The sequence below is a fragment of the Papio anubis genome, chromosome 17, assembly GCF_008728515.1.
Source record: "Papio anubis isolate 15944 chromosome 17, Panubis1.0, whole genome shotgun sequence".
Classification (NCBI taxonomy): Eukaryota; Metazoa; Chordata; class Mammalia; order Primates; family Cercopithecidae; genus Papio; species Papio anubis.
Genome location: NC_044992.1, coordinates 24929484 through 24943884, shown reverse-complemented (window position 1 = coordinate 24943884; position 14401 = coordinate 24929484). Strand labels below are relative to the sequence as shown.

Genomic DNA, 14401 nt, shown 5'->3' with positions numbered 1-14401 from the left:
GGCAGGAACACAGCTCACTGCAACCTCAAATTCGTATGCTCAAGTGATCCACTTGCCCTAGCCTCCCTAGTAGCTAGGACTATAGGTACAAGCCACTACACTCAGCTAATTAAAAAAAATTTTTTTGTAGAGAAGGGTCTAGCTACATTGCCTAGGCTAGTCTCAAACTTCTGGCCTCCCAAAGTGTTGGGATTATAGGCATGAGCTACCATGCCTGGGCAGATCCAGAAACCTGACCATTCCAATAGTGAAAAACAGAAAATGAGCAATAAGCAAATAAAATAATTTCCAATTCAATAAGTACTATGCAAGAAATAAACAGGGCGATAGAGTAGTGGGAAGGAGCTAGTTATGTATAATAATTAAGGAAAACCCCCTATGTAAAGGTGACATTTGAGCCAAGGGGTGAAGGATAAGATGAAATCTGCCATGTAAAGAGTCAGGGAAGAGCAAGCCAGGAGGAAGGAACAGCATGTGCAAAGGCCCCAAACTGAAAAAACATCCTGATGGGGCCAAACAACAGGAAAATGCCAGAATGGCTACAGAGTACAGAGTAAAGAGAAAAAGGTATACAATGGGGTTAGAAAGAGGATCAAAGGTCAGACACATAAGAACTTAACAAGCTGCAGTAAGGAGTGTAGGTTTTATTGTTAGTGTAAAATGGGAAGCCACTGAATGGTTCTAAGAAGGGGGTTAACATTTTTAAGTGCAGTGATTTTTAGAGCTATATACTGAAATATTTACAACATGAAAATAATATCTCTATTTGCTTCAAAATAATCTCAGCGGGAGGGGTAATAGATGAAACAAGACTGGCCATGAGTTAATTGTTGAAGCTGGATAACAGGTATGTACCTCAGTATATGTTACATTTTTTCACTAACAAATTTTTAAAAATATAATAGTAACTTGGATTACAGTAGTGACAGTAAAGATGAAAAGGAAAATATTCAAATTTCAGATATATTTTATAAGACAGAAACAGCTGATAGGTTAGATATGAAGATTGAGGGAAAAGCAGAAACCAAGAAAAATACTTAGGTTTTGGCTGGAAAAAAATGGGTAGATCTCAAAAGATAGAGAAGATTGAGGATAATTTTTTGTTTCTGTTTTTGGCAGGGAGTAGACCGGGAGTTAAAGATTCTGATCTTTAATTCCTAAAGATCTAAAGTTAAATCTGATAAGCCTATGGGGGAAAATCTTAATGGGGATATTAAGGAGGACCAACCTAGTGGAGAACTGTTGTGAATCCTGCAAGAGAGCTTGGAGGGAAAGCAAATCATCCTGCTGGAACTCTAGACTGCAACAGAAGCACTTGAAAGCATTTAGCTTACCTAACCCTTGGTGTGCCATTATGCTTGAAAAGACTGACCACCATATAGCCCAAATATAAATTCCTAACAGAACCAGGAGGGTTTCCAAAAATGTAGTGGTTTGTAACCAAAGGTGTGCATCAGAGTAATTTATGGAGCTTAAAAAATATATATATATATATATGTCTGGTACAGCAGCTCATGCCTGTAATCTCAGCACTTTGGGAGGCCAAGGCGGAAGGATTGCTTGAGTTCTGCCAGGAGCTTAAGACTATCCTGGATGACTTAGTGAGACCCTGTTTCTACAAAAGTTTTTTAAAAATTAGAAAGGTGTGGTGGCACACACTTGCAGTCCCAGCTACTTGGGAGGCTGAGGCAGGAGAATGGCGTGAACCCGGGAGGCGGAGCTTGCAGTGAGCTGAGATCCGGCCACTGCACTCCAGCCTGGGCGACAGAGCCAGACTCCGTCTCAAAAAAAAAAAAAAGGAAGAGCAAGAAAAGCAGATATTAGGAGCATATGGGTATTGGATCCCCCAAGGCAGCTCTGTCCAATACAACATTCTATGATGGTGGAAATGCTCTTTATCTCTACTCTCCATTACTGTAACCATTAGTCACATGTGGCTATGTGCACCTGAAATGTGGCTAAGTGTAACCGAGGAACAAGTTTTAGTTTTATTAATTTTAATTAATTTAAAGTTAAATCACCACAACTGACGAGAGGTTACTACATTGGACAGCACAGTTGTAAAGGGTCATTCTTTCCTTTCCACCTTGTCAAATCATCACAAAGTTAAAACCATGATAAAAGACAAGCCATACAATGCCACAGCATTGTTCACAGCACATATAATGTCATCTCAGTCTCCCTTCCAAAATATGTAAGACAGAGGGTTAATGACCATAGTCATATGTTTAGAACCAGATCTTTAGAGTTTCAAGGCACGAAAATGGCCAACTAAAAGATAAATCTAAAAAATTGAGAAAAGGACCAAATGTGTACAATAATAGGTATTAGTCTGATTTTCCTATTTAAAAAGATTCAGGCTGGGCACAGTAGCTCATACCTGTAATCCCAGCACTTTGGGAGGCCAAGGTGAGCAGATCATTTGAGGTCATGAGTTCGAGACCAGACTGGCCAATGTGCGAAACCCTCTCTACTAAATAATACAAAAATTAGGCAGGCGTTAGTGGTACGTGCCTGTAGTGCCAGTTACTCAGGAGGCTGAAGCATGAGAATCACTTGAATCCGGGCGGTGGAGGCTGCAAGGAGCCAAGATCACACCCCTACACTCCAGCCTGGGTGATAGAGCAAGACTCTGCCTCAAAATTAATTAATTAATTAATTAATCTGAGACTTTTCAAGCAGCAGTTTGACAAAGAGAAATGTAAGATTTATGACCAAAATAATCTGTCTGAAGTTGTGAATCATTATATCAGAGTTCTGTTTCTTGCTTTGCTCTCAAGTATATTTACTGCCTCAAATGAGTCCCCCCAGCAAAGGCATGTGGGTGTGTGTATGAACAGACAGAAAAACTGACAGATAAGGCAAATATGGCAAAATCTTAACTAGTAAATTTAAGTGACGGATTTAGGGAAGGTCAGTGTACTACTTCCCGTACCTTTACTGCAAGCTTTAAACTTTTTAACATAAAAAGTTTGGGAGAGGAAAACATACCTGCTGTCTTTGTCTGTTCTTTCATTTATGAGAGGAATCCATCGACTTGTTACCTAAAATGAAAATTAACAAGCGCTTAGCCATGATGAGGATCTTTACAAAACACTCTTACCGGCCGGGCGCGGTGGCTCAAGCCTGTAATCCCAGCACTTTGGGAGGCCGAGACGGGCGGATCACGAGGTCAGGAGATCGAGACCATCCTGGCTAACACGGTGAAACCCCGTCTCTACTAAAAAATACAAAAAACTAGCCGGGCGAAGTGGCGGGCACCTGTGGTCCCAGCTACTCGGGAGGCTGAGGCAGGAGAATGGCGTGAACCCGGGAGGCGGAGCTTGCAGTGAGCTGAGATCCGGCCACCGCACTCCAGCCTGGGCGACAGAGCCAGACTCAGTCTCAAAAAAAAAAAAAAAAAAAAAAACACTCTTACCTTAGACCCCTAAAATTCTAAACTGAGGATCAACTTTGGAAGCGCTCCACTGAAACCAACTATAGTGAAAAAAAGGTCACACCTACCTTATCAATAGAATGCTTGTTGTTAACGGCATACACTATACAGATGACATTAGCCTTGAAGAAAAATTAACAAATTAGCGGTATCTAAAAATAATAAAAATGGAGACAGCACTTAATTAGCAACTTGTTAATATATTTGGGAGAAAGGAAGAAAAAATTTAAAAGCTAAAACAAAAAAACAAAAAATGAATTAGCTGGCCTCTAAGAGAAAATGTTCCTAAGGACTTAAAGCAAAAACACATACTCAGTAACAGCCATAACAACAAAGAACTGAAAAAGAACTCTTGGTAATTAAGAGAATGAAGAAGGGATGGGGTGGATCACTTGAGGCCAGGAGTTTGAGACCAGCCTGGTTAACATGGCAAAACCCTATCTCTACTAAAATACAAAAATTAGCTGGGCATGGTGGTGCATGCCTGTAATCTCAGCTACTCAGGAGGCTGAGGCATGAGAATCGCTTGAGCCTGCAAGATGGAGGTTGCAGTAAGGCAAAATTGCACCACTGCACTCCAGCCTGGGTGACAGTGAGACACGGTCCCAAAAAAACAAAAACAAAAAACAAAAAGAGAATGAAAAAGGTAGGCTCATAAAATCATCACTGTTTTTCTACACAAAAACCCATACCTCTGTTTTTTAAAGCTCACCTGTGATATTTCTTGATGAAGTTGTTCATCACTCTGTTCTGCTTCTACAAACGACAAAAAGTCAATGTTTCATATTGCAAACACTTTCATAAAAACTAATGGCCAAGCTAAATTCTATGCAACACCCATCTAACATCCCTCAAAATGACATGGTATAGCAAACACAAGGGAAAGCCAAGGCAAGTAAAGGTTGAACTATGATAAGGCAGCTGGCACTGAAAGACGAGTCTCTAAAAGGATAACTCAGGCATGGAACAGCAGAAGCACTGTGAAATAAATCTAGGCCAGCATCTGATTCAGAGTTGAAAAGGGTCAGGCAAAGGACCTCAGAAATCCAAGCTAGCAGACTGGGTGCTTAAGAGTCAAAAGCTCAGACAAAGAGTCTATACACACAGGATCAAAAGGCAGGTGAGATTCTGGGTAATACAAGCTTAAGATCTAGATAGCAAGTGGGAGTAATAATAACCAGGACCCAGAGGCAAAACTATAGCTTGATAGTGAAGTGATGAGAATTCCCTCTCTAGCATGTATCTTTAGCTAGGACTGGTCTCAATGGGTAGGTGTGCCTGTAACTCCACGGATGCGGGGATATGAATGATACAGCTAGGATAGAAAGCAAATAATTAAAGAGCAAAGCAATTACTGACATATTGATTTAGACCACCTTAGGTTACATATATCTTCCCCTAAAAATGCCTGTTACTTCTGACATATAAACTAATACCATACATGAATTCAATGGTATTTTATACTATGCTAAATAACAGGCCATATTTTTAATATCTTTCCATGTTAAGTAATCAATGGGTTAAGGCTTCAATTCTAATACTGAAGTGAATCTAATTATATGGCTATACATATTGAAGAATAATTCTGTAAATAAATCTAGTTATGAGATTGATTGTAGCAGAAGGCATTCACCTCCCTCAGCTTCCAGTACAGTGCTGTCCAACATACAGACAACGCAAGTCACATATATAGTTTTCAATTTTTTAGTAGCAACCTTTAAAAAGGTAAGTAAAAAAAGGTAAAATTAAATTTGCATTTAACCCAAAATATCAAAAATATTTAAATTTCAACATGTACTCAACAGAAAAATTAATGAAATATTTTACATCCTTTTTTCATACTAAGTCTTCAAAATCCAGTTATATTTTACACTTAATAACACATTTTAATTTAGAACAGTCACATTTCAAGTGTTCAACAGCCACAGGTATTATGGAACCCAACTTAGTAATCTGGGGACGAAGAACTGTCAGATGGAGGCACTCAGTGGGATATGGGGTAGAGGCTGACAGAGAGACATAAATGAGATAAGAATCGTAAAGGATCATTTACTGCTACAGAGAAAAGACCACCTCTCGGAACATTTGTAGAAGCTCAGTAAGTATCTTTTTTCAAGTCTATTAAATTAACCTACACCTTCACCTACAAGAGGATATTCATTACCTGAGTAATCTACAATGTGTGTTGGAACTCTCTCTGGGGTGACATCAGCTGGAATGGTGATTTCTTCTGCCCTGGGAGGAACCTTCATTTACAAACAAATATAGAAAGAAAAAAGAAAAAACCAACCTTTCAATATTATCACTCAAACTTGTAACAGATGATATAAATTTATCTGCACAGGTTGAGTATTTCTTTTCTTTCTTTCTTTCTTTCTTTCTTTCTTTTTTGAGACGGAGTCTCGCTTTGTCACCCAGGCTGGAGTGCAGTGGTCGGATCTCAGCTCACTGCAAGCTTCGCTTCCCGGGTTTACGCCATTCTCCTGCCTCAGCCTCCCGAGTAGCTGGGACTACAGGCGCCCGCCACCTCGTCCGGCTAGTTTTTTGTATTTTTTAGTAGAGACGGGGTTTCACCGTGTTAGCCAGGATGGTCTCGATCTCCTGACCTCGTGATCCACCAGTCTCGGCCTCCCAAAGTGCTGGGATTACAGGCTTGAGCCACCGCGCCCGGCCTCTTTTTTTTTTTTTTTAACAGAGTCTCACTCTATGGCCCAGGCTGGAGTGCAGTGGTACAATCTCAGCTCACTGCAACCTCTGCTGCCTGGGTTCAAGCGATTCTCCTGCCTCAGCCTCCCGAGTAGCTGGGATTACAGGCACCTGCCACTGCGCCCAGCTAATTATTGTATTTTTAGTAGAGATGGGGTTTCACCATCTTGGCCAGGCTGGTCTTGAACTCCTGACCTTGTGATCCACCCGCCTCGGCCTCCCAAAGTACTGGGATCACAGGCTGAGTATCTCTAAGCCCAAAATTTGAAATCTGAAATGTTCCAAAATTTGAAACTTTTTAGCACTAACATGGTACTCAAAGCAAATGCTCATTGGAGTATTTCTGATTTTCAGATTAGGGAAATGCTCAACTGGTAAGTATAATGCTCATATTCCAAAATCTGAACAAATCTGAAATCTGAAACACTTCTGGTCCCAAGCATTTCAGATAAGGGATGCTCAACTTGTATTAGTCCCTCTCACCAATACCCATTTGTTGTACATGCAAGTGTTTATTTTTGTGCTTTACAATAGATGCAAATATATATTAAAACTGTATGATAAAAACATTTTTAATGCATATTTCTAACTACATAGACACAACACATTCAGGATACTTCAGATCTGACACAGACTCAAATAATTATTGAATTAATTTGGTGTTTCAGTGTTACATATTTTAAATATGTTGTTTTCATTCTATTTTGTTGAAGGCTGAAGATACTCTGCAAATGAGGAGGTATTTTAATCCAAAACAATCTGCAAATAAACCAACAGGTTATCAACATTCATTTCCTCTAGAAAATAACTGACTGGCTACATAAACCTTATGTTTGTTTGTTTTTTATTTATTTTTTGAGACAGGGTTTCGCTCTTGTTGCCTAGGCTGGAGTGCAATGGGACGATCTCAGCTCACTGCAACCTCTGCCTCTGGGTTCAAGCTATTCTCCTGCCTCAGCCTTCCAAGTAGCTGGGATTATAGGCATGCACCACCATGCCTGGCTAATTTTGTATTTTACTAGAGACGGGGTTTCACCATGTTGGCCAGGCTGGTCTTGAACTCCTGACCTCAAGTGATCCGCCCACCTCAGCCCCCCAAAGTGCTGGGATTACAGGCATGAGCCACCGCATCCAGCCAAGCCTTATGTTTAATGATTCCATCTTTCACAAGGACTGAATTTTTTTTAATTAATTAAAAACCCTTCTAGATTACTTATAATCGCTAAAAAAGTGAAAAGATAAATTTAAAAAAACCAAAAACACAAAACCCTTATCCACAATCAAGAGGACTATGCTAAAACAATTCTAAACTAAAACTCTCACAGAAAACTTTTAGATGTTATATCCAGAGTAATTATAAATTAATGTTACTGATTCTACAAATAATACATGAAAATATACTTCATTTCTTAAATTAAGTAATTACTTATTTAACCATCTTGTCTAAGAGAAAAAAGGCAAAAAATAATAATAAATAGTCTTTTGGCAGCTGTAAATGTTGAAAACACTACCACATGATACATCAAATTCTTATTTGAACAATGAAATTATACAGATATTCCTATCTAAACTAGAGTAAAAGAAGGATAAATGTAAACTGTGACACTAATGATACCTGCTATGCAAGAAAGAGGGTAATTTGAAATTATTTTCATCCCATTGTACAAATTTCATTCCCTCTAATTATATGCTAACTTTATGTAAAGTTTAGCCAACGCTCCTCACTCTAGAACTTCCAAAATGTAAATTTATTGCCAGTAATAATAAAACCGCCTTACTACCTTTGGTGGCACTTCCCTGCTATTACATTCATCTCATTTGAGACCCATAACAATCCTTTGAGGTAGGCAAAGGTAGAATGAGGTTGTTTCATCATTTGTGAAATGAAGCAGGTAGATCATATTAAGGGTTTTCAAATATATGTATCATAATTCTAGTGGTTCCGACAAAAACACCTCACAGACCAGGGAGTGTCAGGCAGAAGGCAAGAAGGGATTCACACCTTTCCCCTTAACTTCAACTCATGGAATGCTCATTATCTTTTTTATATTTTGGGTTTATGAGCAACATTTTATTTTTAAGAAAGGGTTATAGAGCTTATATTATATCTATATCCCTTTCAGCTTCCATTTTATAGATGAGACAACTGAGGCACAGAGAGTACAAAGGTCCTAGACAAAGTCAAAGGAAGAAAATGCAAAAGACTTAGGTGAACTTAGATATAGGTTGGTTATTTCTTCTATACTGTACTTCATAGACATAACTGATAAACAAATATTAGCTTTTTAAAAAGTCCCAACTGGCAGGGCACAGTGGTACATCCCAGCACTCTGGGAAGCTGAGACAGGAGGATTGCTTGAGTCCAAGAGTTGGAGGTTGCAGTGGGCTATGATGGCACCACTGCACTCCAGCCTGGGCAATAGAGTGAGACCCTGTCTCTAAACAAGGAAGAAAAAAAGTCTCAACTGTCCAAAAGGAAGCACATAACACATGCCAAAAGAGACAGAGTTCAGTTCATTTTAATTGGATTTTGATAATTTTTTAAAAAATTTAAATATGGAAATCAAAATGTTTACCTCTTCTGGAAATTCTTCACTGACCAGAGACATAATCAGTGATGTCTTCCCCACTCTAGCTGTGAAAAGAAAAATCGTTACTTTAATAAAGTGTTTAGGTTCTACATAAGCTCAAATTCGGCAACCACATAAGGAAGTTTGTTACTCATTAGCTAAAATCTAAGGCATCCAAATTATCAAGTTTTAGTATAATACTTAAAAGTATATCTTTATGTTTAGAAAAGTCACACATACTCATTGTTTTTAAAAACTTGCCAAAATATATTCTGTAAAAGCACAAATCCCTCCTAACATCCTCTACTAACATTTTAATATTCTCCCAGATTTTTCCTATACTTATATTAACTTGCAATATTTTACCACAATGGAATCATAGTTATCACACTACTTTGCAATTTTCCTTTATCACTTAATTATGCATTTGGGCAGTATTTCATGTCAGTACATAAAAACTCCTATGAGAAGAGAAGACAAAAGTTACTGGTTAATGGGTACATAGTTTTTGTTGAGGATAATAAAAAAAAGTTTTAAGTACAGATAGTGGTGATGGTTACACAACATTATGAATAAATTTAATGTTGCTGAATTGTATACTTACAGTTAATAAGTTATATATATTTTAAACAATTTTTTTTTTTTTTTTTTTTTTTTTTTTTGAGACGGAGTCTCACTCTGTCGCCCAGGCTGGAGTGCAGTGGCCAGATCTCAGCTCACTGCAAGCTCCGCCTCCCGGGTTTACACCATTCTCCTGCCTCAGCCTCCGAGTAGTAGCTGGGATTACAGGCGCCCGCCACCTCGCCCGGCTAGTTTTTTGTATTTTTTAGTAGAGACGGGGTTTCACCGTGTTTGCCAGGATGGTCTCGATCTCCTGACCTTGTGATCCACCCGTCTCGGCCTCCCAAAGTGCTGGGATTACAGGCTTGAGCCACCGCGCCCGGCCATTTTAAACAATTTTTAAAAGCAGCAATAATAAACCCATTTTATATTTATATTTCTTAAATTTTTTTTTTTTTTTTTTGAGATGGAGTCTCGCTGTGTTGCCTAGGCTAGAGTGCAGTGGCGCAATCTTGGCTCACTGTAATCTCTACCGCATGGGTTCATTCAAGCGATTTTCGTGCCTTAGCCTCCCAAGTAGCTGGGATTATAGGCATGTGTCACCATGTCCAGCTAATTTTTGTATTTTTAGTAGAGACAGGGTTTCCCCATGTTGGCCAGGCTGGTCTCGAACTCCTGACCTCAGGTGATCCGCCTGCCTCGGCCTCCCAAAGTGCTGGGATTACAGGCGTGAGCTACCGCGCCCAGCCATCCTGCATTATTTTTTATAGTTGTATTAGAATCCACTGTATGATGTATTATAATTTATTAAAATAAACTCTTAACAAGGAACATTGGAATGGTTTCCAAGTTTTAACTTTTTTTTTTTTTTTTTGATTCAGGGTCCCACTCTGATTGCCCAAGCTGGAGTGCAGTGGTATGATTTTTTTCACTCACTGCAGCCTCAACCTCCCCAGGCTCAGGTGATTCTCCCAGCTCAGCCTCCCGAGTAGCTGGGACTACAGGCAGATGCCACTACAATCAGATAATTTTTTTGTATTTTTAATAGAGACAGGGTTTCGTTATGTTGCCCAGGCTGGTCTCAAACTCCTGGACTCAAGCAATCCACCAACCTAAGCCTCCCAAAGTGCTGGGATTACAGGTGTGAGTCACTGCACCTGGCCCTAAGTTTTCACTTTTATAAACAATGCAACAATTAGTATTTCTACAGAATAAATTCCTAGAAGTAGAACTCAAGTTAGTGCACAAGATCTTTTTTATTTTTAACTGACATTGTTAAACTATCTCCAAAAAAGAAAAAACCAATTTACATCCTCGTAAACAGAATATCAGAGTGCCCATTTCTATGCATCTCTACATTCTTTCTTCCATAGAGCATCATATTTAAAGGGTTAGTAACAAGGTAAAAGCAAAGAAAGTCTCCTATTACATTTTCTATTCTAGCAATTTTTTTATACACAAACTTTAAAATCTTAACTTTTATTATGAAATTTGACTTCTATTCCTGTCACTTTCTGATCATATAATTACTACTGTTAGACATTCAACTCATCAACTAAATCCTTTTGTGAATCTAGAGGAAAACAGTCCACATGCTTACTAATCTCTGCCATTATCAACAAATTATAGTTTCCAAAATTAAAGTCTAAATATAAAAGAAATGAAATTTTTTGAGTTAAGAAAAGTCCCATTCCCTTCTTAAACGATTAAAAGGAAGGGTGAACACAAGTCAAGTCTCTGGGAAAATAGTGAATGTCTAGAACACAGGAAGGACAGTGAAAACAGCTTAGAGAATGCTATGAACAACTGAGTACCACTGATAGAGGGATAGATTAGATGATTTAACAGGTGTCTTCTAGCTCTGATTTCTACAGGCCTTTTCAATTGACTTGTGTAAGGTTTGGGCCTTTTTCAAATGGCTGACCACAGGTCACATTTCACAGAGTTCTGATGATGTCCATGAATCCATCATCATAGAACCGCTAGAATCTAGTTAGCAATGTCAGTTTATTCAGCTCCCCAGAAAATTTTCAGATAAAGAACCTGGGATCCAGGACAGTCATTTTCTCCAAGTCTCACTAAAAGATTAGTTGCAGATTTAAGAGAATAACCCATCTCCTGATGGTCAAGTCAATGCTTTCTCTTTATTGTGCCATACTTAACATCAAAAGGGAATGGTGACCCCTAAAGCCATGCATCAGAATAATTTATGAGGCTTATATATATTATATAAATAAATATATTTTTATATATAAATATTATATATTTGTGTGTGTGTGTGTGTATATATATATGTCTGGTGCAGCGGCTCATGCCTGTAATCCCAGCACTTTGTGAGGCTGAAGTGGGAGGACTCTTTGAGGCCAGGAGTTCCAAACCAGCCTAGGTAACATAGTGAGACCCTGTCTCTACAAAACAGTTTTTAAAAAATTAGCCAGGTGTGGTGGCACACACTTGTAGTCCCAGCTATTTGGGAGGCTGAGGCGGGAGGACTGTTTGAGCACAGGAGTTGGAGAACACAGTGCTCCATGATCCTACCATTGTACTCCAGCTGGGGTGACAGGATGAAACTCTGTCTGAAGGAAAAAATATATGCGTGTGTATGTGAGAGAGAGTGTGTGTGTGTGCACTTTTCCTTTGTTTTCCTTTGAGATGGGGGTCTCTGTCACCTAGGTTGGAGCATAGTGGGATGATCATAGCTCACTGTAGCCTCGAACTCGTGGGCTCAAGCAATCCTCCTGCCTTAGCCTCCTGAATAGCTAGTACTACAGGCCACGCCGCCACATCCAGTGAATTTTTTAATTCTTTGTGGGGACAGGGTCTCACCATGTTGCCCAAGATGATCTTAAACTCCTGGCCTCAAGCAATCCTCCTGTCTTGGTCTCCCAAGTTGCTGGTATTACAGGACCCAACCAAGATTTTCAGTGTAGATGAAACAGCCTTATATCAGAAGAAGATGCCATCAATAGCTAGAGAGCAGACATCAATGCCTGGTTTCAAAGCTTAAACGGATAGGCTGACTCTTGTTAGGGGCTAATGCAGGTTGCCTTTAAATTGAAGCCAGTGGTCATTTGCCATTCTGAAAATCCTAGAGCCCTTAAAAATTATGCTCAATCTGGCCGGGCATAGTGGCTCGCACCTGTAATCTCAGTTACTCAGGAGGCTCCACTAAAAATACAAAAATTAACCAGGCGTTGTGGCAGGCGCCTGTAGTCCCAGCTACTCAGGAGGCTGAGGCAGGAGAATGGCATGAACCCATGAGGCGGAGTTTGCAGTGAGCCGAGATTGCACCACTGCACTCCAGCCCGGGCAACACAGCGAGACTTCAACTCAAAAAAAAAAAAAATTATGCTCAATCTATTCTGCCTGCACTCTATAAATGGAATAACAAAGCCTGGATGACAATACATCTGTTTACAGAATGGTTTACTGAATATTTTAAGCCTACTACTGAGACCAACTCCTCAAAAAAAAGACTCCTTTCAAAATATTACTGCTCACTGACAATACACCTGTTCACCCAAGAGCACTGATGGAGACGTATGAGATTATTTTTGTGCCTGCTAACAAGACATCCGGTCTGCCGTCCATGGTTCAAGGAGTAATTATAACTTTCAAGACTTATTATTTAGGCTTACTATTTACATTTTGTAAGCCTATATATAGCTGCCATAGACAGTGATTCCTCTGATGGATGTGGGCAAAGTAAACTAAAAACCTTCTGGAAATAATGCACTATTTTAGATGCCATTAAGAACATTCATGATTCATGGGAGGAGATCAAAGTAACATTATCAGGAGTTTGGAAGAAGTTGGTTCCAACCCTCACATGACTTTGAGGGATTCAAGACCTCAATGAAGGAATTGCAGATATGGTGGAAATAGCAAGAAAAGAGCTAGAATTAGAAGTGAAGCCTAAAAATGTGACTAAACTACTGCAATCTCATAATAAAACTTGAACAGATTAAGAGTTTATTATGGATGAGCAAAGAATGTGGTTTCTTGAGACAGAATCTAGTGGTGAAGATGCTGTGAGCAATACTGAAATGACAACAAATGACTTGGAATATTACAAACTTAGTTGATAAAGCAGCAGTAGGGTTTGAGGGGACTGACTCCAATTCTGAAAGAAGTTCCACTGTGGGTAAAATGCTATTAAATGGCATCACATGCTACAGAGAAACCTTTAGTGAAAGGAAGAGTCAATCGATGCAGCAAACATCATAGTTGTCTTATTTTAAGAAATTGCCACAGTCACCCCAGCCTTCAGCAATCACCACCCTAAACAGTCAGCAGCCATCAACCCTGAGGCAAGACTCTCCACCAGCAAAAAGGTTACAACTCATTGAAGGCTCAGATAATCATTAGCATTTTTTGACAATCAAGTATTTTTTAATTAAGGTATGTACATTTTTTAGACATTACATTACATACTTAACAGACTACGCATAGTATGAACATAACTTTTTTTTTTTTTTTTAAGATAGAGTCTCACTCTGTCACCCAAGCTGGAGTGCAGTGGCACAATCTTGGCTCACTGCAACCTCTGCCACCCAGATTCAAGGAATTTTCATGCCTCAGCCACTTGAGTGGTTGGGATTCCAAGCATGTGCCACTACGTCTGGCTAAATTTTTTTGTATTTTTAGTACAGATGGGGTTTCACCTTGTTGGCCATGCAGGTCTTGAACTCCTGGTCTCAGGAGATCCGCCCATCTTGGCATCCCAAAGTGCTGGGATTACAGGCATGCACCACTGCACCCAGCCTGTAAACATAACTTTTATATGCACTGGGAAACCAAAAAAATTTGTAAGCCACTTTACTGTGGCAGCGTAGAACCAAACTCACAGTATCTCTGAAGTATGCCTGTTTATTTATTTATATATGAGTACAGACTAACAGACTCCTGTATTATCCTATTATTTTATGGTTTGTCATTATTTGGAGGCTGAAGTTCCATTTCACTTCTAAAAATGACACTTATGCAGGTATAAGTCAGCATGTGCAATATGATCCCATTTTAAAGATAAATATGTTTGTGCATAGAAAAAACCCTGGATGAATATATTATACTAACAGTGGTTATCTTGAAAAACAAACACAAAATTTTTGTAACTAGAAAAGATCAG

At 39.2% G+C, this 14401-nt stretch overlaps 1 protein-coding gene across 9 annotated transcripts in view; it reads right to left on the bottom strand.

The window, feature by feature from the left end:
* RHOT1 (ras homolog family member T1) overlaps positions 1-14401 on the bottom strand; it is an 82234-nt gene that overhangs the window by 42049 nt on the left and 25784 nt on the right. For all 9 annotated transcript variants that reach the window (XR_002518048.2, XM_021928916.2, XM_021928918.2 and 6 more), the window contains 5 exons: positions 8719-8777; positions 5601-5682; positions 4149-4192; positions 3505-3558; positions 2992-3044 (listed from right to left, as the gene is read on the bottom strand). Coding sequence is in view for 8 of the 9 variants with exons in the window: in XM_021928916.2 (XP_021784608.1) it covers positions 2992-3044; positions 3505-3558; positions 4149-4192; positions 5601-5682; positions 8719-8777 (292 nt within the window). In the remaining variant the exon portion in view is untranslated. The remainder of the gene's footprint in view (positions 1-2991; positions 3045-3504; positions 3559-4148; positions 4193-5600; positions 5683-8718; positions 8778-14401) is intronic.